Consider the following 27,825-nt stretch of genomic DNA (forward strand, 5'->3'; position numbering starts at 1 on the left):
CCTGTAAGTTCCTGATCTGAGAAAGGCTGCACTAAAACAATTATAACATGCTGCTGCTTCAATACTTAAATAAAGGCCATCTGTTTCACATTTTCTGTTTGACAGTATAGATGACCTTATTGATTGAACTCCATATGGCTATTATTTTCAACATGCACATTTCAGTTTATGATTATTACACAGAACCTGCAGCCTTCATGTTATAGCTGTGAGGTTTGGATCTGGTCGGTTAGTTTAATTGACTTTAACCACTAGGTAATTATTGGCCATGTAATTATACAAAGCCTCCTAAGAAAACTGATTTTGGTAAATTATGTTTTTTGCTGGTTCAAGCAACCTTGCTACTTTTTGAGTCAGATTTTTTTTCTTACTTTCAGGCAACGCCTAATCATTTTAAGATATTAACAAATAGCATTGTGTTTTACCTTTCTTGTTCCTGCTTCATTTGGACGGTCTCATCTTCATTTGCCTGGACTTCCTCAGGTCTAGAACTTCTTGAGTTCTTCCTCTCAATCCGGTCCTCGTCCTTCTTGCTCTTTCCAAACCTAAAAAAACCCCACAAAAAAACTTACATGGACTGAGAAAAGTAATCAGGATAGGAATCACTTTTTTTTGGTCTAGATTGCTTTCAAAAGCAAGAAATCTGACTTTGGTCTCATGCATATAGTATACAGACATTAAATACAAGTATAAAACCTTTAAAGGAAATAAAACAAAAGCTAAATAAACAAGAAACAGGTTATGACAGGGAAAATAAGCTTATTTTGTTTCACACTGGAGTAGCTTCTACTCTGGCGGTAAGGTGCTCATTGTGTTCATCGGAGAGACAGAGAGGGATGGAGAAAGAAAGACAGGGAGCAATATTTTCCAACTCAGAATACATATATTTATGAGGGCAGTCTGTTCCACTTTATCAGGGAAATTCAGGTGAAACACTTTGTTGAAAATTAAAGTGTCAAACTGTCAGAACGTGCAGGCTGTGTTTGTGCTGTGAAGACAATCTCGGAGGGCAGCAATTCAATACTGAAATAATAATGTCCCTATTCAATATAAATAGAATAAAAAGCATCAAGTTATATAAAAACATATCCTAACAGTATTTTTGCTTCCTTTTAACTCAACAATTGGTTAAAAAAAGTGTGCATTACCAGGCATTAAATGTAGAAATGTTTTACTCTAAAAAAGGATAAACTGAAAATGTCCTTCCTGAGCTGTGTTGTTTGCTTAGAGTGATGGCAGCTCTGACAACTCATGAAGCCGAGGAGACAAAATACCTGCATGCAGGCAAATTGCAGGAGAGGGAAACTGGCTTACCAAAAAAAAAATTCTAAGTTTTTATAGTGCTGCAAACTTTACATTTTAATGGCAGGAAATGGTGACAGTTTGATATGAAAATGAGGAAAAGGCAAAGTGAACAATTTTAATAATTGTGGTTGGTAATGTTTGGTGCTAGGTAGTTAAATAATAGAAGAACATGATGGAGGACATTGGAGAAGTCATGAGAAACACAAAAAAAACATTGACTACAATTACAGGGGGGAAGTCATTATTTACACCCCTATCAATCAATTCAGTTTGATTAATTAGAGAACTAGAGTCTAATTTTTAACCTGGTTGGTCACCAGGTTTTTACCAAACCGGAGAGTGTTAGCGCCACTGCTGCGTACAAAAATCCTAAAAAACTTTGGGCTGAGAGATTTGGTGGTTTAGGCTATGATAAAAGTTAATAATCACTGAGGGATACTACATTGAAGTTTGTTTTTGTTTTTTTTGAGGTTTTTACGGCACTAATTGCTAATTTTTCTGACCGTAGGCTGACAGGAAAGGAGGCATGAGAGAGGTGGAGAGACATGTTGCAAAGGACCACAGGTTGGATTCAAACACAGGTTGCCCGCGTCAAGGACTAAGGCCTCCATACATGGGTCATGCACGTGGCAGTTTTAAGTCCAATACAGTCATTAGTCTGCTGAATAAAGTTTGAGAAATATCAGTGTGGAGCACATCTCCTTACAGATGTGCAGCTTACAGTGACAGTTTCCCCTTCTCTACCAGATCCTCCATCCGATCCTCCATCATTCAAGTCCTGCTTTTCCAGGACATTTTCTCTATTCTATGATTTTCCTGGTTTTATTTCTAACTGATGCATTTCAGTTTTGCACCTTGCTAAAAAGAAAACAAACCTTTTTTAATAAATATTTTTGATTTCGTAGTGATTTTGAACTTGAAATTTAGCATTTAGAAAAACACGTCTTTAGGGGGAGTATAAACTGATATTAACAAGTCTTTAACTGACAGACAAACACAAATTGAGACTAACCTTAAAGTCTCATTTTCATTTTTTAACTTGGCAAGAGAAGAGGGAAACATTTTTTTGGCAAAAAGTGTCTGTAGGACTTAGGTTTATTCATTAGCTAGGCCACTCAATAGGCTTACCCTAACCCTAGTCAACCCTCTGTGATTTTTCCTGTGTTATTATCATAGTTAGTACGGCTCTACGAGACATTATCAGAGTTCTTCGTAAAGGAAGGGGATTCTCACCGGCTTCTAAATGGGATAAAATTGTCCCGAAATCAAAAAGCACTAAATTATCTGCATTTTTTTGTGCTCATAACCACATGTCTCTTTGCCCATACATCATATATAAAGACATTTGACCTGGTCTTCTATCACCACATCACATTTTCCAAAGTTTTTTATAAAAAGTTTTAATGTCTGTTGTTTGCTTTAGATAAATTGTAGACTGCTTTAATTAGGGTGACCAAACGTCCGTATTTCCCGGGACATATCCGTATTTCACGTCCTGTCCCGGGCGTCCCGGGTTTTTTTTAGAAAGTGAGGAAATGTCCTGATTTCACTGCGCACGACTCTCCGTGTGACATAATCCCTGAGCCGCGTCAGTGCGGGCAGCCCTGCTCTTAATCAGAAATGGCTCTGTTCGAAAACCTAGGACGCGGTCTACCTAGACTGGATCCTTTGAAGTCCTTGAAAATAAGGAGTGCCGGCTGTAAATTCGAACAGGTCCTCCCTTCGGCGGGTTTTACCGCCGTATGCTGTGTTGCTTAGCAACCGTGAAAGTTGACACACAAAGCAGGAAAAGAATGAATACCGAGGTTTTCAAAACTGTTTGTTTATTTATTTATTTTAAAAAAAGTTAAAGTGAACAAAGACTCACAAGAATCCAGAGTGGAATAAAGATTCCAACCACCGGGAGCAGGAACAAATAAAATCAATTACTGTAAAAATGTCCATAGCTGCATACTGGTTATTAATTCTCCAGTTTTATATTATTAAAACACTTTACAGAATTTTATTTTTTATATTTTAACTCTTCCCTATTATGTTATTCTTATACATTTTTCTAAGGTCCTCATTTGTGCGACCATTTTCAATAATCTTTCTGCTGCTGTAAATTTGCTCATTGTGGGACAATAAAGGGATTTTCTATTCTATAAAAGGGTTAGAAATATATAAGTAAATCTAAACAATGTATCTACAAAATATATCTGCAAAATCTCTAATATTCAACAACAAAAAATACTTAGTTAAGCATATTGTGCAAAACAACAATAAAAAAATGAAACTCCTATCAGATTTATAGTTCCCACTCTGTAGATTTATTAGAATCTGTCCTTAAATTACAGCCAAACTCATTTACACAGTAACAGATAAAAACCTTTAGATAGACCAAACATTACCGCAACATATCTGACTCAATAACCATTAAATTAACTATTTTCATTCATTTCAGACGGAACTATTCACAGAGTTGTATTATATTAAACTGAACTTCCAATTTTCACCACTGTTCTGCGCCAAGTAACATTTCCTCAAATCACGGAGCAAATCCCGATGATGAGACATTTGTTCTTTCAATCAACCCCCCCCCACTGCTCCAAGGTGTCCTGGTTTTCCCAAATGAAAATATGGTCACCCTACTTTAATAAGAGGTGTGAATGTCAGAGTCTAGGTCTGGACAGGTCTGTGGCTTTTAGAAATTTTAAGTCAATTTGGATGCTGATTTCTAACCTCACATGAGATAAAAACATCAACCATTTAATTCAGTCTTTTCTGGATTTCGGAGAAAATATAATAACTTTTAATTACTAATCAAATTGAGAAACACTAATATAAAATTGTGGTAGGCATATATCTGTCAAACAATGTTTTTATACTTACTTTGTTCATCCATATTTTTTTTATGCAAATCAAGATCTTGGTACAATTAGCCTTGTGCCAGACATTCCATTTTCCAATTAGCACATCATGATCAAATCTCATTAAATGTTCATAAGGAGTATTTCAACTTGGATTAGAGAGGAACTGTGCCACTGACAACACCTTAAGCCAGAGATGTCTTCCCACCTGCCTTAGCAGGGTTTTCAATAGATGCGTTTACATTACAAAGGCGTGCAAAACTATGTTGATATTCTGCTCGTTTTGAAAATGCATTTGCGGTATTTGGCAGCGTCGGCTGTAAACAGAGGAGATGTATCCGTATTTCAGCCACGGTTTTAGTGCTCATTAAACTCATCGTCACAAACTAAACATAAAATATGGATCAAAATCTTCCACTATTCTTCTTTGTCTTTTTACAAGGCAGTAAGGTCCAGCTGCAGATGTGATGAGGAAAAGTGTTTCCATTGCAGGTTTGTGAAATCAAACAATTTGTTGTTTTTTGCTTTTTCAAAATTGCACAAATTCCATTTAGTCAATTTATTTTCATTATTATGATTTGCTCATATTGATGGTTAATGGAACTGCAACGTATGTCCCTTGCAGGACCTTATAAATAACATAAAAAAAGGGATTTGCTAAGAATAGCTTGTTAAAATTCTTCAGATTTATTTAAATGATGACCATGCATAGAATATTAAGCATATTTAAATAAATACTAACTTGGATCACATGCAAACATTCACCACCTTTGTAGAAAACTCAGCCAAATCTCAACATTTAAGGTTAAGATGCTTTTTGACAATTTTAAAGATAAAAGAAAAAACAGGAAAGTACGCAGACCTGAGGGCAAGTGGCCACAAGTGGTAAGAAATCCAATAGATATATTCACTGACAAGGATCTGGGTTTTATTGAATGTTTTTGTAATACAATGCAACTCTTTCTGTTTTTTTTTTATATAGAGACATTGATTATTATTTTTTAGGTTTTTTTGTTAGTTTTCTAGCAGCTCTGTTCAATTTTATACTGCTTAAGATCTGCAGTCTCCAATCCCTGTGGTGCTTTGTTCCAAGTTTATTTTTTTTACCTTCCGCATAGCAGAGCTGTTCTTGACAGTTTGAAAACTTTCTCTGAAAGCTGAAAAATTACATCAGACAAGGTCTGACTTTTAGGAGATGGAAACAGATTTATTCATGGACTGGGGGGGTTGCCTCCCTAGTTAATGTGATTTGTTCTACTCCACAAGAACTTACATCTTGCAAACTGTTTTAGAAGAAACTGTGTCTGAATTATTTTATAAAAGTGGATGAATAGCTACTGTCCCCTATGGCACAGAAAAAAAATATTTCCTATACTGTATTTAAGATAATCTATTTTAATGTATTTGAATTAATATATTTACAATGAGCTAAAATAAAGGTAAAACGGTCAGTTATTGAAAAGTAAATGCATGCAATGCAATCTGCCATTGGAGGAGGTGAAAGCTTATTTTATTTTGCTCAAAGGATGTTTATTAACTTCCTGGAGAATGTTCCCTTTTTTAATTTATCAATTTTGGAGCTGTTACTGCACCAATAGGAGCAGTTGCTGCTCCCTAAAACTTAAAACACCTTAAACTTAAACTTGTTTTTGCATCTGTAGTTTGTTTTACGTGGTTTTATTATTTTTTTTATTGATTTATTTTATTATAGTTTTTTTTATTTCTTTAGACTTCCATGTTGCCTTAATACAATTTTAACTTTACCTGCTATGTACAGCACTTTAAGGCAGCTGTGGTTGTTTTAAAGGGCTTTATAAATAAAGTTGAGTTATTTTTGTTTCATGAACCATTCCTCTAAAAGCACAAGATAACCTTGTGGGAGAAAAGAACTTTAACTCAACTTTTCTTTTTTTCTGAATCGACATCAGTAAAGTGAGGGAAGTCTTTATTGTGACACATATTGACAGATTAAGCTGAGCAAGACCGTGGGCATGCAGCAGCTGCCTATGAACAGCTATTCCCATATCAACTGTATCCTCAAAGGGGAACAGATCAAAGTGCAGGACTAGGAAAGGGGAAATAAGAAAACTTGCTGTATCACTCACAACAAAGTGAGCCCTTTACTTTGGAAGTCTCAGGCTTGTCAGTATAAACTGAAGAGCAACTGCAGGATGAGAATCCAAGCCCTCCTCTTATTATTATTCAACATTTGTCATTTTTCTCACCTGGGCAGTATCCATACTAAACCAATATCTAACGCTATCTGATCATAAGGTTTTAGATTAGAGACACAACTCTGTAAAAATGTTTCAAATACGACATAAAAATAGATGTTTTGCTGGTTTATGAGATATATATGCTCGACTTAAATTATATACATATAGTTTTGGTAAGTGATGCTAATGCTTGAATATCTATGGTGATGTTGTAGTTTGTGAAATAACATACAGTAAAGCATAGCAATTGAAATCACCTAAGCAGTGGCATTCTATTTCACAACACCAGAATTATAGGACAATAACAGCAACAAGTTAATTTAGAAATGTATAGACCCATTATTCAGGCTAACACCATTCTACAAGTTTTTTGTGTTAGCTGTTTTAATTATTTCAAATGAAGATTGAATGTTTGCTTGCAGCTATTATCCTGCCGTGTTTAGGGTTAATTCTATTAGCTGTTGATTTGAGTTGAAGTTAAAAAGTTTTAGGAGAAAATCCTCTGTCATTATTACTCCATCCTTTTAATAAACCAGATCCTCTGATGGATGCTTTGCTGTGCATCCATCAGAGGAAAAATATATGTGTCAAAAAAAAAACTGAACTGGCCTTGACTCTAAATATACTTAAAAGTTGGTCATGCATTCAAAAAGAAATTGATTGATGAGGTAGAGTTTCTTAAAGCCATTTATTAACGATATTAGGAGCAATGGTTCTATATTTGAGTCGGTATTTTGGTTTCAGAGATGATCCCATTAAATCTGGCACCTGGTTTTAATGTTTGTTAATAACATAATTTGATCATTTATTAAGAGAAAAACATACAATATTGATTATTGTCAGACACTCAGATTTAAGTATAAGTCTGAGGATCACTGCCACTATTTTAACCACATCATACAGAGCAAATTATGATAAAATGTATTAAATACAAAATATTTAATCTTTATGACTTGAATAGCTAAATTTATTTATTTTTTCTTTCTCAGTAAAATGTTTTTAAATATTTATCAAGTACTGCTTTGTTACTGTTCAGCTAAATGCTAATGTTATAAAATGTAATTTGTCCAACTTGACAGATGCTCATATATAACAAAAAAACAGGGGTTTATATCACCAAAGCTGGATGCATCATATTTCATCTCCATTGATTTATATACTAATAGTCTGTCAAGGCTCAAGCACAACAGAGAAGTAAAAAGTCAAAGACAGACTTTCTAAAGAGGGAGGAAAAATAAATTATGCAAAGCCTCAAAGCCAGTTTGATTTGTACAATCATTTAATCTGGGGAGTGGATTTCAGAAAAGCTAATCTGTTTTGACATCTTCTGTTGGGGATTTTGAGGCTGGTTCAGAGTTTCTCTATGAGTGAAGCAGAAACAAAAGCAGAAGCTGTACCCTATTTCTACCCACTAAAAGTGTAGGCTTTGACGGGGTATGAATGGATGCAAAAGACCACCAGCTTTAACCTAAAATGATGCACTCATTCGAAGCGTTAAAGCATTTGCCATTTTTCAAATTTACAATTGGATCCAGGTGAGTCAGAGAGAAAAAAACAAACAAAAAAAGACTGTGTATCAATTTGAGTAAGCGATGAGAAGGTAATTTCAAGGGCAGACAGTGAGAATCATTATAGTTTCTGCTCGGCCAACCTGAAACTTAATCTATATCTCCCATGGCAAAGCCCCCCACAGAGGTCTGATGTGGTGTTTGAACACCTATCCCCTGAAATTGTGATTGTGGCACTCAAGAGGAAAATAAATAACTATACTCCTACCTTCACATTTTGTCTGCTGTAAGGACCCATTAAAACAGTATTTTCTCAAGACAAAAACAAAGAGATGCAATCTGTATGCTAATGGAAAGTTGACAGACACCACAAAGTTAAAGCAAGCACAAAAGAATTCTAACTTCTTAAATGTGAACCCAATGCAATGCCAGGCTTAGAAAATAATCAATATATGTAATTTCACAACGTATTCTTTTATTGAGGTTATAACAAGACCTAATAATATGAAACTTTACAATATCAGCAGTGAAACATTTCTCCCTGAGAGGTATGCTTTACAAAGCACTTTGTGGAAATCATATGGCCTTAAGTTGCTCGTAATGTCCGGACAGTCTGGATTTCCATTGCACAGTCCGGTGTCCAGCGCATCATTCAGTTGGGCGCATTTTTTTTCCTCCTTTAAGAGGCAAGGGGCTTGCAGAGCAGTTTTTTTCCCCCGTGTTTGCAGGGCTGCAGCACAATATCTAATCACATAATGTAAAAAAAATGCATCAACTATCTGGTCTAACATATGATTGGCTAAGACCGGTGCCTTATAAAACTCTTCTTAAAACCCACCTCTTTTCTTTGGCTTTTGACACCATGTAGAGTGTTGATTTTATGCATGCACATGTTGATTTTATGTATACGCATGCATATTTTTATCCTGTGCGGGCAGTGCTTTTATTTTTTTATTTTATTTACTTTTATTTTTTAGTTATTTTATCTTTTTGTGCAGCACTTTGGAAACCTTGTTTTTATTGAGATCATGCTATATAAATAAAGTGGATTGGATTGGGTTGAAATATCTGCTTGTCATTGGTTAAAAAAGTAAACAAGAATCAGAGTGCTGAAAAAAAAAAGTTATCATTACGGAAAAATACAAGAGCTCATTTAAATCTCAATGAACAAAAGAGCGTGAATTTATAATGAAACATAGTCGAGACTCATTCCTTGCTTCTGCACATTTTGTTGATGTGATTTGGATGTAAGCAGTCGAGGGAAAGCTGCAATTGAACGGCATGCGAGAGCAGGTAACTCTTCAAAAAGGGCTTTTTTTTTATTAGGTTTGTCGCCCCTGGATGCCAATATAACTGCTACGGAGCTGTTCAAGGTCTACCATACTGCAGCTATAATTATTGAGCAGCTGAATGTGTTTGTTACAATCTCTTTTATTGTTTACATAAAAGTTTTGGCTTTTTTTTTTATTATGTAAGTTACCTGTAAAATAAGTTTTATTTTTATTGTACATGTTATTCAAGTCCACACATATTATGCTATGTGGCATTCTGCTCTTTAAAATAATAATCTTAGTGGTCACTTTTTGTACACCACAATGTATTAAATAAATATAAATACTGTGAACCAATTTTTTTTGAATAATTTTTTTTTTAAATACAAATTCAGCTGCACAAGCATCCTCTCTTACCCCTCACAATTGTACTACAAATGAGAGTATACCATATTCTTATGTGCACATTAGTAATTTATTAATATGCAGGGCTTGATGTTAACCATCGCCCGATCGCCCGGGGCAAGTAGTTTTTATTTTTGGGAGAGCACAAATTTCATTGCATTTGCCCGCCGGGCAAGTGCAATGATCGCAAAAAAAAAAATTATTTGTCACTCAAAATTACTTTAAAATCACTGACATTCAATGAAAACGACCCAGAAGGGTTGCCGCCGCCATTATTGTTTTTTTGTACAAATTCTCGCGTGATTTGAAAAAGCCGGATGATTTTTCCCCAGATGGCGTGATTTTTCTCCACCTAGCGTTAATCTTGATGTAGTTACCAAAACGACAAACAAGCTAGAAAGCGCTATCATATGGCAGTCTTCAGTACAGTGATGCAGGTCATACATTAAAAAATTTTCACTGAATTTTTTTCTCTTAGACATTGGAGAGGTGCATTTAAATGTTATAGAGCTAAACATGTTTAATTGGTGACCTGTTATGTTATTATTATTGTCTTGTTGCTGCATTTATTTTGTCAGGGAAAACTAATCCTGAGTCAGTTAAAAGTCAGGGAATTCTGAAATTATGTGGAAATCCTGTATAAAATAACTATGTATAATGATTCTCTAGAAAAGTCTCATTATATTAATAGTATTGTCTTGTATAAACATACTGTGACTCTAAAATAAAAGTTATTCATTTGTGACATTGACTCCTGTCTTGTGATTCATCTTAAGTTTTTAACCTGTCAAGTTTTTCTTAGATTTTTAACATTACAATTTGTATTTTTCCAAGCACACAACAGTTTAAAGCAAAGTTTAGTTTGAAAAGAATGTGTGTCAAAACACAGTTTTATATCAGCGGCAAACCAGAACTAAATTGTTCTGGAAGGAGTACTAATTCTTTAATTTGTTGTTTTCTTACTGGGAAACTGCTTATTTATATTTCTTTTTCAAGCTTTAGTACTTTTTATTTAAGTTTTATCATTCCTATAGTTTATAATTCTTACACAAGATGTGAAAGACAGTCCTAATGTTGCCAGGGAAACCAGTTTTTTCTCTAGCTGTCTATAGTCGTTCTCCTACTTGCAAAAACCAAGACAAGCCATTTATTTGTTTAATTAAAATCTATATTTAAAATGTGTTAATACAGAGAAACCATGATACTTGCATTCAAGGTTATCATACAATGGGAAACTCATAATAGATTGGTACACCACTGTCTTAAAACACTAATGGATTTGTCTACATCTCTTGACTTGCTGCACCGGGACACTACCCTGTCTCCTTGAACCCCAGTAGAATCCTCAGCAGATGGCCGCTCACATTAAGCCTGGTTCTGCTGGAAGTTTCTCCCTGTTAAAAGGGAATTTTTCCTCTCCAATGTCACTCCAAGCATGCTTGGTGTGAGGGATTGCCTTCGAGTCAATGAGCCGATGGAATCAACTGATTTTTCTTAGATAGAAAACTTTGAATCATTTGACTAGATAATCAGGTTGAATTGTCTCTGTAAAATGCCTTTAGATGACATGTGGTGTGAATTGGTGCTAAATAAATAAACAGAATTGAATGGAGTTGAATTGAATGACAACTACATTCGAATATAATCACAAAGCAAAATATACATATAAAAACACATTTTAACTTTGCCCTGAGTATCTTACAATGAGTCAGCTATAGTTGGCGTGAATCATAGAAACATTTGTTATCATAAATAATGTTAGTCCTGGCACAGCTAAAGGAACAAAGAGAATGCACTTTAATGTACCAACCTGTACAATCTTTTCGCGAGTGGAACTGTTATCTATAGGCTGCTGTGCTATTTTGAACTTTGTCTGATTTGCTATACATCTTCTCAAAAAGACATTAGAATTTGACGTTGCGAAACAAACTGCTTTAATCTGAGACTTACATTTCAAGGGTAGGGATAGACAGGCTTTCCCAAAATAAAAGAGAATTAAAAAAAAAGGAAATCACTCATTTGGCTAGACTAGAGTTCAGCATCTGACACTTCAGGGATTTTCTCTTTGGCAGCCCGCTGTTTTGGACGGTGGTCTAATCAAACTCAACCAAATGATTTCTAGTTTCTAGTCCATCCAACGCTTTTCATCATTGGAGTGAAAACAAAAGAGCCAGGAAGATGAGGGAGAGAAATGAAATGGTTCATCCTGGGTGGGAAAAGCTGTGTGTTATGCACCATGGTGGCATGGCATGCATTTATTCATGACATCAGACTGAGACCCAGTAAGGGGCCGAAAAAAAACGGCCGAATCAAAAGGAAAATTATTCTCGCCACAAACTTCTACGCCTCTTAGGTTTCCCAGCTGAGCAGAAATTATTCCGTGATGTAGGAGCCCTCTCAGTTTTAGAAACATTACGACTGGTCTTTCGCCACAGAAAGCATATCGAAAAACGAAACCATTTTCAGGTGTATGCATTGTGTGTCAACTCAAATTATAGTATTTAAATGCTCTATTACTACACAAATATCCCTGCTTCAACCGACCTCTTTACATAGAAATGAAGATTTTCTGGCAGGTACATGGTTGGCGTTGCTGTACCTCACTGTTTTGAAACTGGTCGCTTTGAATATTTTTTCCAGCCATGTCTATCGGTGGATTGTGTTATTTTGGTTCCCCTCTGTCAGGTCTACTTTCATCTGTTTTTCCTCTATCTTCAAGCTTCTCTTTTAGAAGTAATCTTTCTGAGTTGTTCGGTTTTTGATTTCATGCTTGAAAGTGTGTCCAATGGCTTGATCAACAACTACATTCCATTGATGGTCAGGTTGTCAGCAGGCATAGTCTGCCAAAGACAAGCAGAGCTTCATAAACATTCCTTATCCCCGCATCCAACATCCCTGAAGCAAAAGGAGATAACGACAAAATGGTCTGGACCAAAATATGTGTGTCGAATGCTCCGTCACATCCAGCCGGAGGGTGTTATTGTCTGGTACCCAATCCCATGGTAAAGGGTGTCCGCTATGTTTCTTTTTTTGTTACTAATATTTGTGAAAACATGTGCTGAGGAGGGTATGGTGGAAAATAAAAATTGTACCATCTCAGTTAATCCTCTCTTAGTGCAAGATTTTTTTTTTCTAGCCGCAGAGACCGTACAGAAAAGAGATAAACAGAGCTGCAGCAACATCTGAGGCGCTGAAATTACATCAGAGTGAATAGCTGAGGATGTTCTCTGCCTTTAAACTAACAACTATCGCTATCAAAGAGACTGTTGAACTGAAAAAGTGTAACTTTATTAGTATTTTTGCGGGGTAGGTCTATCAGAAGTTTGCAACTTGTATGTTTGCAAGTTACAGAGAACCTAATTTGTTTTATTATCTATAGCGAAAGAAAAGTATCTGTTCCTCTGGTTACTAGCTTGCTTCTTTATGAATCTGTATATCAAGGGGGAGCTTGGCTTTTCCATATTTCAAACAAGCTGAGCAATGCTAAGGACACGGCCCAGCCCAACATGATTGCCTGTAATGTTTCCCATAAATCACTGTATTGTGTGTGTGTGTGTAAGTGAGCGATGAGGGTGGGTCTGTTTTTGTAGACACTAGAGGAATGCTTTCCCTGACATCCCTGATTAAAGCTTCTCATTACAATACAAATAAACAGTCTGGCTACATTAATAAATCCATTTGTTGAAGCATATGAGGATGGTAAGGAGGAGTTTCTGTAGGACAATCTACAATGAAACATTTAGGCAAGCTATTAACACTCAGGAAGCATGGCAAGTTTTGTGTGTTTGTGTGATTTATTAGAACATAAAGCAATGCATAATTGTGTAGAGAAAGTCAAACAACACAAGGTTTTTAATGAGAATATAAAAAATATGAGATACTTTAAATAAATGCACCTGCTTCTTAAGTCCCCTGTTTAGGTAAAAAGTTCACCTGTTTATTAACCAATCTCAATGCAAATAAATATGTTCTGTGAAGTCTCAAATATATTTTTTTAAAGAACATTATGGTGCTTGTAGAAAAATATATGTATTTAATATGGTTACTTTTGTCCAAAGGAAGATTGAAAAAAACATACCAGACATTCTAAGGATATAGTATAGCAAAGTTAGTTTACAAAACAATATACCAAGCTTAGGATCACTCAGTGAACTCTGTTCAGTCAGTCACCTGATAATGCAAAGAGCATGAAAGAGAAGTTACCAAGTTACCTTCTACCTTAACTTCAAACTGCACAAGAGGGGCATTAATCTGATAAACAACTAAAAAGATCTGCAACTGATGTAAGAAACTCTGACAACTGGGCTATTTATTCCACAAATATTGCCTTTATGAAACGAACGCAAGGGGAAAGCAAAAGTGGTGGAGTTATGCTAAAGCAATTTGAAAGTGTGTTGGAACACACAAAACTATATGCAAAAAAAGTAAACTTAGCATATTATCCTAAACACAACATCCCCATGGGGAATATTGGTGGTGGCAACAAATAGCTAAGCTTTGAGACAAAGGAAGAATTATTTAAGCTTAAAAGGTAATCTGCGGCATGACTTGAAAATTGCTATTTATATCTTTATCCGGACTGATTAAGAGACTTTTCAGAATATATATATATAAAAAAAAAATCTCACTCTTTGTGCAAAGCCACAACAGACACGCCTCAAAATACTTGCAGATGTAACTGGTCCAAAAGGTGGTTGTAAAAAGACTTAATGCGGGTGCAAGGGTGGATTTCTTGCACGCATTTTAGATTTTGCCAGATAAAAATGCAATAAACCATATATAATATCCCTCTACTTGAATGATCATACTATATAACTTTTTCCTGGTCTGTACTATAAAATCTAATTAAAACAGACTGACATTTAAGATTGGAGTATGGAAAAAATGGAGGGACAATCAAAATTCTTCCAATGTAATGTCAGTTTGAATATTTTTAGCCACCCTTTGTTTCACTCAAATTATAGACAGATGCTGACAGTGAAACATGAACAGCCATCAAGAGTCATTGTTAGCCACAGCCTGTTGAGAACAGAGAGGCTCATGAGCTCATATTCTCCACTAGATGCACACCCTGGTGTTTAACTAATGCCCAATGATGCATTGTAACACAGGGTGCAGGTATGGGGTGGTGATAGAGTGGAGGTGGGCAGTATGGTCTGCAGAAGACCTACAGTGGGTGGCTTAAGCTGCGACCTAGATAGCAAACAGCACACTGCATTCCTAATGCGCCATCTTGATCCACACTGCCGTATGGGCGCTCAGCTAGACTTCTACGAAATGACTTAAACACAAGCTTTTAGCTCCCAGATAAACTGCTCCCCTGTTTTAATGATGCAGACATTAGCAGTAGAGGATTGGAAAAGAGACCACCTGTTAATAAAGTTTATCATGTTTCCTAAAGCAAAACACAGATTTGGTGATGCAATTGAACACTTTACTAGATGTTTGACCTCTCATCTCTTTTATTGATTCTTGTTTTTGATTTGAATCCTGATGAGTCTAGAGACAGATCTGCTATGTGCAAGTCAAATGCCTGCTTTTCAAAGCACTTGCCTTAAGGGGAGAGGGTGGGAGGGGCCGGTTCTCTGTCTTATAACAGTCAGACTCAAGCACAGGCATGAACGCACATGAGCCCAAGCATTGCATGTGAGATCGTTGGAGGCCCGAGACAGCAAAACTACTGATCCGTGATATACATCCCTCCAAGCATTCCGAGGGAGACGGGAGAGGTCTTTCTGTCAATGCTGTGATGAATCTCCAGGGCAGCAGTGAAAAAGGAGGGAAGGGGAGGTGTTTGAGGATATATGGAAAGAAAGAGAAAGGGAGTGATAGGAAGGGTGAACAAACTGGGGATGCACACATGTAGGAGTCCAGAGGAATTTATAGATGGGGAATGTGCATCACATTTAGGGTTAAAATAATAACTCAGGACACTCTTTATCCTAAGATGAATTAGGATACTTAAAACGCATGAAGAGTTTGAAATGCTTTATTTTTTTAATTAAATTCTTTAAATTCAAAACTTAAGGCAATTCAAAGTAAGTGACCACTGACTGTTTGTTGAGATGTTCTTTGTTCACTTGATTATCTATATAATTTTTGCTGGTAAAGTTCTGTGAAAGACCGAAAAAAGTTTTGGAGGAAACTGAAAACTAAGGTCAATGGATTTAATTCCTAGACCTAACTTAATAACCTCTGTTTAGCCCTGAGAGCTAACCCTACGTCTAACCTTTGTGTACGAGATACCCGATCTAAGGTCAGTGGATTTAATATGACTTCATTCATTTGTCATTGGGGATAGACTTCATATTCAGTAAAATGTTTGCTGTCTGTTTTCAGTATGGATTGTAGAACAGCCAATGCCCTGGACCTGGAGTATGGTAATCTTGGAAGAAGGTAGAAATTGATACTTTGCATGATACACTGTCTACATCCTATTGCGGTGCTCAAATAGCATTGCATTTCTAAAGAATCTATCCAGCTCAAACTTCTTCGCAATTTGTGCAATTATGGACATTTTATTGGTATTTTGTTTTGGAACACAATGTGGAAGAAATTAAAGAATAAAATACAAAGAAATATGCACTTAATTAATATCCAGTCCCCTTGAATCAATTGTAATCATTTTAAGATATCAATCTCAACTTGATTTGATGACATTGACAAAAAATTGTTTAGGCTTAGCCAAAGAAAGCTTATTCAATTTACATATTGCCTGTGCAAATAGTCTTAAATTGGTATTGGTCAAGTATTTTACTTAAGTGTTCTGACATTATTATTCTTATACTTGGGGCATTCTAGGTCTTGTTGCTTATTTAGATTTGTTGTAGTGCTTGATAGTCAAATCAGGCCCGAGGTCAACCATTTTTATATCATTTAGCTGGCTTTGTTCCAGTATTGTCCTCCATTCATCTTCATCCATCATTGTCTAATCTTTGACCAGCTTACAGACAGCATGATACTGCGACACTACTAGTTTAATCATAGAGATACTGTGTTTGGGATAATGTATGATGTTGTACGTTCTACCATCCATCTATCTTCGGCCACTTATCTGTCAGGGTGGTGTCTATCCCAGCAGTCTATCGGTGTAAGGCAGGGTATACACTGTACAGGTGTTTTCTACCAAAAAAAGTGTTTTGCATGTATTCCTCGTCAATTATTTCAATCTCATCTAACCAGAGGACCAACTTTCAAATGATTGTTGTGTCCCCTGCATTGCCTAAGGGGAAAATAAGACATCAAGATGTTACCAACTTGTTTTTTAACAAGATATCCTTATTTTAAACTCTCTTAATAATGTATCCCTGATATGCCCTATCCGGACAGATTTAGGAAAAAGTCAAGCATATAAATAATTTTGTCTGTCAGTCATAACAGAAATTTTAGTGTGAAATAATGGATTAGATTTTTTGGCACTAATAGCCTTTGCTTGAAAGCAAGCAGATAGAAACAGAGTCCTAAGAGAGGGGGGAAGGCACACACTAAACGTCAAAAGGCTCAGATTGGAACCAGTGACGTCTCCATGGAGGACCAAGGCTTCTGTGCAAGGATGGCATGCTCCACCCCTAAGCCACCACCACACCAGTCCAGTATAGTTACATGAGTAAGAAGACAATCTTTTCTCTAATGGGCTGAACATGCCTTATTAATAATCACTGGAGGATATTCCCTGATCTTTATCTGCTGCTGCTGTATACCATTTGTCAGTGTCAGTGATGTATTCCACCCCAAACTTTCAACCTTCACTGGGGAGGCTCATGAGCAGCGGCATGGTATGGGAGCAAGAGTCCAATTAAGATTCCTTCATGACAAACACAGGGAGGAATGAAATTCTGATCTAACAAAGGAGGGAGCTCACATTCCCTGGCATGTTCCTTGAAGACTGAAGAGAAAAAAAAGAAGAAAAACAAATAGACATTTTCTCTTAACATGCTGAACACATGTTGGGGGAGAGTAAGAACAAGAGGAATCCAGTTGCTGACTTTAATTGGTTGCCTTTGGTGGAAATCAGAAATGTAATTAAACATTGATTGATATTATCTTTGAAATCCAAAAGCAATTTTCTTTGCTTTTGCTCGTCTTTGCCTTCCCACTGATTGTCTCTCACACAAACCATCTACCTCTTATGGTAACGTTATGCACATGAGGGAACTCTACCAATGGGAAAGGTCATTTCAGCCAAAGGCCTCTGTTTCATTACATTCTGAGTCAGGGAGACTGGTGAGCGGACTAGTAATGACTTCTACTGTAGCGAGCGGCCCACTTCATTTGCATAACACATAGGAGAAAATAAATAGATTCCCCCAAGTGCATTTCTCACCTTTGTCTCTGCAATATCAAACATGCTATGCATCTCTAATTCAGCTTATTGTTTTTCTTCATAGGGGTTTAACTCAGTTTATTACAGGGGATATTAATGGTTCACTCATAGTGTTTTAGAAAAACAAAATGGAAGCGTGTCTTACTCTGATCCGTGTATATGTGGGTTTTTTTTGTTTTCTCATTATTTCAGATCGGCCTGCCTATCCTTGGAGAGACGATTCAGGTTGAGCTCCAGCCCAAAGTGGGAAACAACATCAAAGCATTTCAAAGTCTAAAAAGCAAATATCAAAAAGATTAGGAGGAAGTTAAGAAATGGTGGATCTGTTCCTTATGAAATCACAGAGAATGAAAGGAGCGGGAATAAAAGGAAGCAAAGAAGTGAGGAGACATGCTCAAGTGGAACACAAAGAAACAACAAAGGAGGGGAGAAACAAGAAGAGATAGTGTTTGGGTTGACATTTCACTGGGGTTGGATCATTAGTAGTTATGGGCCTGGTAGACTATGAAAGAGTTGCGCTGCTACACTTAATTTGAGCTCTTTAATAAGACACTTTATGAATTCAGTCATGTTTGCAGCCCTCTGCACGAGACACAGCATGAAAGACATCGCTGGATCCCGTTTCAGGCCAACAAGATTTCAGATTCAATTAACTCCATCATGCAGTACCACCTCCGTTCTCACGCACACCCTCCCACACACACACAGCACAGTCCCACTACTACTCTCTATGCTTCAAGGTCTATCTTGGAGCACTCCAAACCTAATTACTCCAGAGCTGTCTGATGATGCCCACTACTGTCCAATCATGTTTGCCAAAAGTAGAGATATACAAGGTGGACAGCATTACACTCAAACTTTCTCTCATTTTATATTGTGGGTTAGATCAAAAAACCCCTGCCTCCCACCCAACTTCTCCTTTTAATCCTATCACTCAGATTTACCCCATGTCTAAATGGTTTACCCCACCCCTCAGCAAGATGGTTACATTCAATTATTTGACACCAGACAAAGGCGGAGTTTAGTTATTTAACTGACTTGTTACTGAGTCGCTGATCTTCTCAGTGGGGGAATATATTGTTTCTAATTTGCCCCCCTATGACCCATTTGTGGGCCTTTTTACAACTTCATAACTCTCAGGAATGCTGTGTGCCAAACTCGGGGGACATTCTTATTACAGAAATACATCTTACCGCCCTACCAAAAAAAACCTGGAGACCTTTCAAACCAGAACATCATACAATAAGTAAAGATGCAGAGGTAGAAATTCTATAGAAGAATTATTTTTCCCAGGACTGCAAAAAGAAGAGGTACTCCTTACATAATGGCCTGTGTGGCTCGTCTCGGTGAGATTTAAAGGGCTGGTTTTATATGCAACAGAGCTGCCTCGTTTTTTGCAAATTTATTCACACCCTTTCAACTATTCTCTATTTTTGGAATAAAATGATTTTCAACATTTCTTATATCTAAAGATATAGAAGATATAGACCTGAAAAAAGTTTTTCAGTCACAGGTCCATTTGCAAGGCAGTTAAGCCTTACTGATCTGCTCATTATTCTATGAATGTGTGTTTTTTAGAGAGATCAAATGAATGTTACTTTTGCATAAACTCTTAGTATTTAGTATGACTAGAAAAACTCTAGAAAAATTCAGTCCATATTGATTCAGAAGCAGACATAATTATGTGACAAGTGTAACGTCCTGTTTTGAAGTCAAACTACTCCTTATGGCAGGGGTGGTCAATTCTAATTCATAAGAACTGCAACTTTTAGATTTGTCCTTGTTCAAACACATCTAAATCAAATGGCTGAATTACCTCCTCACTATGCTGTCAGTTTCTGCAGAGTCAGGGTTAATCAACTAATAACTTGATGCAGTTGTGTTGGACCAAGGAGACCTCTAAAAGATGCAGGATAGCAGATCTTAGGAACTAGAACTGTCCACCCCTAACCTGACTCCGCCAGATGGATTTGCTGGATTTGCTCCGTATATCCATCTGGAAACCTTCCGTTGAAGTAATTTTGGGAAGGGGCGAAAATACTGGTTAGCTGATTGGCCTATGTTGGTGATAGACGGGCCAAATAAACTAATCAGATCAACAAAGCATATGACGTACTAACAGAGCGACGACAAAAACAAAGGCATAAGCCAGGCACAAGCCAATTGATAGATCAAACTCTTGCCAAAACCAGTCGGGAGAAGAGAAAAACATCTTTTCCTCTGAGAAAAGCCTCCAGAGCAGTGTTTTGCTCTTCTTTCAGTGAAGAAATTCTCTGTAATTCCAATAAAACTTGCTCGATAGCCACGCTAACGCTAGTTTCATCGGCTGAAGCTGCCATGTTCTTTAGACTGAATTGTCGCGCTCCTCGTTGCGTCACACCTCAACCCGCCTCAAAGCCAACGCTGATTGGACGTTCGTTTGGTGAACGGCTCCAAATTTTCTTTAACGGAAAGTAACCAAACGGATCTGCGAGTGAAACCTTGAAAGCTCGCGAGATCAGGATGGTCTCACGAGGCTAGTCCACCCCTGCCTTATGGGATTGATAAAAAGGTAGCAACAAACAACAGAAACAGATAGCTGTCATCGCCAACATCCTGAAAGCGGTAGTCAATCATGACACTTGTCTCAGAAAAATATGATTAGTTGTGAAATTGGTGAGATTTTGACATTCTTAAAGCAGTCTATGACAAAGACTGCAGCCAATATGAAGGGAAGAAAATCATTTAATAAAGGAAAGTCCGACACAGCAGGAATTATTTTGAAAACTCATCTTAATTATGGTCAGTCAATAAAATCCTTACCTGATCAGTTTGAGGCCAAGCAACAGTGAAAAAAGTTGAAAATTTTTCAACTTTTCATTTGTTACGTCAACCTTGAATGTGCACTTTTGCATGTACAAACTTAAAATCTGTCCTACAGATATTGGTTGGAGAAGGTCAAGCCATTGTCCACTTATCACGCAGGTTCCATAAATAAGAGTAAGAAACTTTGCCCGCCCTTTGTCGAGCCCATTGGTTTGAAGTTTTCCATAGGCTTTAACAGCTGTCTGCTTCGCATATGACCAGTTTCTCTGATAATAAAAGGCCCGAATCCCCAAAGTATATTGCTACCACCACATAGTGCAACACTTATCCTTGGGGATCAAGTGGTAAATTGTTAGTTGTTGATTTGTTTTTAGTTTTTTTCATAAAAATAAAAAAAATTCAATAAAGAAAATGTAAATTGGGTTTGTTAGGTATATAACTATGGCAACTTGTCAATATATACACTTAAAATTTGATCTCAGTAACCGCTCCAGACCTTCTGTCTGCTTTTTGTTTACGTCTCTGGATAATGCTTTCCTTTTCCTGAAAAATTTTCTTAGAGGGCAATATTCAAAGAGATATTTTATGACCTGCTAGGTTTTAAGTGTTAAGTCACTGACATATTTAGGTAGAAAATTAAACAGAGCTTCAAACATGTTAATGTTTGTTGGCATTGTTTTAACCAACAACTGAGCACTTTACATACCAGGTGTATTTATGTTGACATAAATACAGACAATTGGGAATCTATTTGTGTATTAGTTACCTTCTTAAAGGGCCAAAATCATAAAAAAACAAATTTTTTACTGTTTTACTATGTTTTATTGCTATAGCTTAATTAAAATTATGCAGAACTCAGTTAATTAATGTATCCCGGAGTAATCCTTTTTAGCTCTGCTGTCTGAGCAGCAGCCCCACCCCGATCCTGTGAAAACGTGTGGATGAAGGATATCTACGTGCGAAGCACTTGTTTTAACCACGCTGTGTCAGCATCATGACAAAAACGCCTACTTGTGAGGCAGGGCACAATGAATCAGATATAAACTTAAAGTAAAATGTCTCTTTTAACAGCTAATCTGCAAAACACAGCAGCTTTTTATTTAAGCAATGTCTGATTGTTTTTCACTTTGAGAGGTCCAAGACATTTAGGGAGACAGTTTGTCTTTAAGGTCAAGGGTTTTTCTTGAAGGTTGTAAAAAAAAAAATCTACATTTAATACCAAATATATTCTCACGTAGTGTTAAACGTATTATATCATTATGCTTGTGCCAATGGGCGACTTTGACAAGAATTGAAAAGGCAGGAAAGAGGAACTGTAAGGCATTTGGTTTAACTACATCTATTTAGAGCTATAAATTCAATTCAGTAAATTTATAAAGCGCAAATTCGCTACACATGCCATCTCAAGGCACTTTACATGTCACCAGATCAAATAGATTCAAAGTTTTCTATCGAAGGAAAACCAGTTGAATGCATCGACTCATCGACTAAAAGGTAATCCCTCACACTAAGCATGCTTGTAGTGACAGTGGAGGGGAAAAACTACCTTTTAATAGGAAGAAACCTCCAGCAGAACCAGACTTAGTGTGAGCGGCCATCTGCTGAGGCCCTCTGGGGTTTAAGGAGACAGAACTAGACATACAGAAAGAGTAGATCGGGGATGTTTAATTGCAAAACAAATAGATCTTATCTAAGAAATGAAATCCATGAGTGTTTTGGAAGTAAATGAACCTGTATATGAAAAGAAAGCTGATTTCCTAAGTTTACTCTTACTGCATCCATGAGTTCATGTTTATGCTTGCTTCCCCATCCACATTTAAAATGTGTCGCATTACTTTTTGCATAATTACTCAGTTGTTCCGATAACTCCACATGACACTCATTGCTACTCAGAGGCTGCAGCCTGATGCTACGCCTCATGCTTGCCTTTATTACCTCAGCCCAGACATTTTGATAAGTGAGGCAGAAAAAAAAAGCAGAACAATTATCATTTTCTCTCAGATTACATTCAGCAGATGTCAGAGCTCTGATGTGGAGGCGTCTAATTGCTGCCATCGAATCAAATGTGGCACAATATTACAATATACCATCATGTTGTGGAAAGCAGAGGGGCTTGTGTGTTAAACTGAGAGTGTGTGTCATTTAAGTACAGTAATGATGAACCATGTTTTTCTGTCATCGGTTTTTAACAACCACTAAGGAAAAATATGCTTTCTACCTACTCACATGCAACACACGATGCTGTCATGTTTTCTTGGTATGTGTTCCAAATTCTAGGCAAACCCATGCATGCATAAATACACACTCTTAAATAGTGCTCTGCCAAATCTCCAGCACTTGAGACGTGCTCCTTGAATGGGTAAGAATAATAGGGGCTGAAAGATAGAAAGCATCCTTCCCCTCCAGCGTTCACTGCTTTCTTTTCCACACGACACCCTGCCCTCCCGCATCTCTGGACAGCCTTGAGTGGGCCTGCATTCTGTGTGGAGGAGCAGGCAGACGAGGTCCCCCAGGGTGATCCTTGGTAGGAGGGTGAGGAAAGGGGAGTGTCACACTAAGCTACAGTGTCGGCTGATGGCTCCGCATGAAGCACGCCACTTATCAGATTGGTGGGGAGGGTAGTAAGGGGGTTGGGGAGGGGGTCTGCGTGTTTGTCTGTGTGGGTGAGAATACACAGGGGAGCAAGGGCGAAGTTGATGCCAGACCCTATTACGGCAATCTTTTCATTTCTACACACACAAACAGGCATTACACGCGAGCAGACATGCAAATCTACATGCACCTTGTAGCGAACGAACGTCCTACATTAAGATGTAGAAAAACCGCCACGGATCCCCAAACCTTCCTGCAGGCAGACAGTGGCATGATGGTTTGACTCTAAAAGGCTCCCCTCTTTTCTGATCCCTCCCTCTCCCTTTCCTTTTCATCCTTGGCTTCCATTCTCCCTCGGTGCCCCAGTTCACTCCAGTGCACACGCTCCTTCTCTCCTTCCATCCTATCATCCCCCACCTCTCTGTGGTACCCATTTCCCTTCTCATCCCTCTTTGCATTTTCACTGGCTTCACCTTCCCCTCTCCTTTTTCTCTGCTGATTTATACAAGTACAAGAAAAAAATTAAACATAAATGCATAATAATGGATTGCACGCATACAAATCTAATTTTCATAAATATATATGAGAATTAGGTGCTGTATAAGAGGTGGACTATGTACATGCATATCATTTTAGCCAAGCTTCAAGCTGTTGAGGATCACTTGAAAGCCACATCATCTTGAAAAGATAAAGAATAACATTACAACAATAATATGCAGCTAATTTATTATTTTCTTCTTCAGGCACAACATTTCTTTCAAATTAGTCAAGAATTAGGAAAGAACCTTTTGTTTTATCTGTATATCTGAAATAATTTTTTATCACCATGGATCCTAGTATATTTAGTTTATTTTTCCTGTAGAAGAATAGCGACAAAAAAATGCTAGTTTTAATAACATCACAGCATTTTTCATGTGAAGGCTGGGAACTGACTGTTTTTATAAAGTCTATATTAACTGATAGTTACAATGTGGTTAAAAGCTTAAAAACTTCAACTTTTCTACTTTGGAACCAAAAACACTTTTCAGAAAAAAGGTGATATGTCTTCAAAAGACCTAAAAAATTTTATACCTTCAATCCAGAACTCATAATTTTTACAGAAGTACATGCCATAATGCAGCAAGTAAACAGCTTTTGCAAGTTGCATTAAACAACCTTGTTTTTACCAAAGTGTGAAAAGTATTTAGTAAGCTTTTTACTACAGTAAAAGTATAAAAAGTACCATTTTTAAACTACTTAAAGTATAGAAGTAAAAGTGATACAAGAAAAAATGTCAGATGCTTTAATAGCCGCTTTCTTTCATCTGCAGATAAGCCACTGCTCCAACAGACAGCTCCATAGAAGATGGCTGATTATGATTTTGTATAGTATTTACATACTATAATAAATAGATAGATAGATAGATAGATAGACGGACGGACGAATGTGTAGATGTACTTATACATCCTATTATGTCAAGGGATGGTTCCTTGGATTTGATGTAGGAGGTCAGTCAGTCAGTCAGAGGAGATAAACAACACCTCATTAGTCCTGTTAAAGGGAGTTTTACAGACATCTTTGTCTGCTAGCATGCTAACACAGCCCTGGGCAAAGTTTCGAACAATGGAGACAATTCTGATAGGACTGGAATGTAGTGATTACTTGTTATCCACTTGAAAGGAAATAAATAATAACGTAGAGTGGTAAGGGGGATAATATGCCCCCCTTGGCTCCTTACACCCAGATGGGTGCAGAAAGGGACACTCAGAAACGAGCATGTAACAAACCTTCTTTGAATAGGATTGATACATAGCTGCTGCCCAGGGCTGTTTTTTTATCTACTGCATTCATACAGAGAGGTCTGCTGATTCCATAAGATCCTACAAGGAAGGCAGGCAAAGTGCTTTAAAATGTTCTACTTTTATTTTATATTGTAGCCACAGAGTATAATGGGTTATACTGAAATTATATTGGATAAAAAACACAAAATACAACATGTTTATAAAGTGTTTCACAATGCAAATGTGTGTCACATTTGCATTTTGCCATTAAACCAAGTGAGCTGCCTTTAGAAGTAACTACCTTCTTAGTTTGTTCCCATGTTAATGTCATTTAATATCTCAGATTAGCCAAAAAGTGGGTTATAATTGATGGGAAGATGGAAAGAGCGAAATACTTGGCAATCTATGAAGAGTATCTGGCAGTATGGGCATAAACCCCCAAAAAAACAAAGATTAGAGTGAAATAGCTTGGATTGAAGCAGATTTCTGCCCAAGTTTAGGTCCAGACATTAATTTAAGGCAAAACTTGACCCTGATGTTAACAGGTGTTAACTGTCCAGCCTGACTTATTTTCAGCTAATTTTACAAAGAATAAAAGGCAAGTCTACAGATGTTCAACAACTAATTTAGATAAGTTTCTGTCTAAAGAGGCAAATATTTTTTTAACAAAATATATTTTAAAATATCTTTCTTTCTATTTTACTGAGATGGATGTGTAGAAATCACAATAAAGCAGCAGGGAAGAGCCATATAAAGCAGAGTTTTGCCTCCAGCTTTAGTCTGTCTGCTCTCTTTCCATCATGCATGATCTCAGTCATTCTTAGACTATCTGGATATAACACTACAAAACAACTCCTGTGGTATTCCTCTTCTTTTTCCCCCCATGTAAGACGGTCCTCTTTTCTGTTTGGGGGTTTGAGGTTTATGCACTCCCAATCAGCCTGTCCATTAGGTAGACATGCACAACATGTTCATTACAGAATCCAAATGTCTGCATGCAAATGAGCTTAAACTGCAAAGTACTACAAATTCCTTGATTTTAAGAGGAGGAACGTGTGGAAGTCAGCCATCAAAAATGCAAGTTCTGGGTTGTCCATTTTATGCTGATGAAAACCACGGAGAGGAGCAGTACAAAGGATTAACCTAATCAGGATGTCTTTTTGATGTTTTGATGTAACGCTGAGACACTCAAATGTGAAAATTACTAATATAAATTCCATCCGTGGTGTGCAAGCCTTCAAGGAGAGTTCCTCTTCTGTCAGCTGAAGCCTTTTGTCATGAACATTAAAACTTTTCCTGCTTGAAATAAAATTAAAAAAATAACTTTTTTTTTTTTGTGCCAGAATTGCTAAAAGCTAGATACGCAACAGACAGATATGACACTTTCATTCTCTATCCTCCCTTCTGACCGTTAGGGATTTAACAACACTTATTGTTTGTTGTTGCATCCAGTGAGATGCATTAATTTTCACCACAGTTCTCTCGCTGTTAAGCTTAAAAAACTGTCAGGTGATAAAACAGAGAGAAATATTAAGACGGTGTGTTCTATTTCATAACATTGAAGTTAAACATTAAGGCATCAACATGAAGTAGAAGTTGTTGAGAGCCATACAATAAAACTTTAAGAAGAAGTCTGGATGGTTTGTAGGTCTTCCTCTTTGTATTCAGGACGGCACAGGGCCTGCCGTTAAATGCACAGAGCAGGGGGAGTGTCAGCGAGGCCCGCAGCATGCCAGCTCTTAAGTGACTGTGGCACTCAAAGATAATGAAGAACGATGATGAGGCCAAGAAGGGCATGTACCGGGCCTACATGCACAGAGAAAATCACCAGCAGCGCAGATCTACTCAAAAAGATTTAAGCTTTGCCCACAGTCTTGATTGCATGTCAGAGTGTCAAACCTCCGCCTCAAATTGCTACATCTATTCAAATGTTCTGCAGAGCAACATAAGTGTGTGCCTATAAAATCTGTCAGAGATCATGAAAGTGTTACTTAAATATCACTACCAAACATGCAACAACAAGAGAGCGAGAAATAGGTAAGTGTAAAATGTACAAATCTAAAATCAGTCACAATGAACACCGCCCCCCCAAGTCCGTCAGTTTTGATCTTAAAACATGCTTGTCATCTATTGTTCAGAGTTCTGTGCCTTTCCCAGTGATATTCTAACTAATCCTATTAAGGTAATCCACATGAAAACAACTTCAAGCACGATAGCAATGAGAAGCGCCTTTCCTTGCTGTTAATTTATGGCATATTAAAATGTGCAGAGAACCAAACTAATTAATGTGACTCCATCACCATTTCTTCATGCGACAGGAATGCTAAAGTGATACCTGCAGGATGGGAGTTTTGTTTGTGTGTAAGTCTGTGAGTGCTTCTATTGATATGTATTCAGCCAGTCTTTGATTTTTTATTTTTTTTTTTAAACCAATTGTTTCCAAGGTGCATAACTCAAATCCTTTATTCTCATTTGTATTGAAAGCTTATGGAGCTTATTTAAAGACTGGAAGAATAGAATAATAATGATCACAGAGCATTTTAAGAGTATTCTACTTGAAAACATTAGCATTTTTGTATATTTTAGCCTAAGAGTTTAATTAAAAGATTTTCCATTTTCCAGCGAGGCTCCCCCCAGAGGGCGAAAGTAAAAGTGCACTGTCGTAAATATGCACAGCTGTTCTCCTGGTTTCTCCGCGCGTCAAGGAGCAGCAAAAGGTCCGGCGCATTTTGAGCAGCAGGCGCAGTGCGTCTGAGCAGCTGAAGCAGCGCGTCGTGCGGGTTTAAGCATC

The 27,825-nt window shown here is 37.2% G+C and overlaps 1 protein-coding gene across 3 annotated transcripts in view; it reads right to left on the bottom strand.

The window, feature by feature from the left end:
- Positions 1-27,825, bottom strand: part of LOC119787944 (partitioning defective 3 homolog) — a 502,126-nt gene that overhangs the window by 148,661 nt on the left and 325,640 nt on the right. For all 3 annotated transcript variants that reach the window (XM_038292032.1, XM_038292030.1, XM_038292033.1), the window contains one exon: positions 426-545. In XM_038292032.1, coding sequence (XP_038147960.1) covers positions 426-545 — 120 coding nt within the window. The remainder of the gene's footprint in view (positions 1-425; positions 546-27,825) is intronic.

Source organism: Cyprinodon tularosa, unplaced genomic scaffold (genome assembly GCF_016077235.1).
Source record: "Cyprinodon tularosa strain WSP-4 unplaced genomic scaffold, ASM1607723v1 ctg306, whole genome shotgun sequence".
NCBI classification, from domain to species: Eukaryota; Metazoa; Chordata; class Actinopteri; order Cyprinodontiformes; family Cyprinodontidae; genus Cyprinodon; species Cyprinodon tularosa.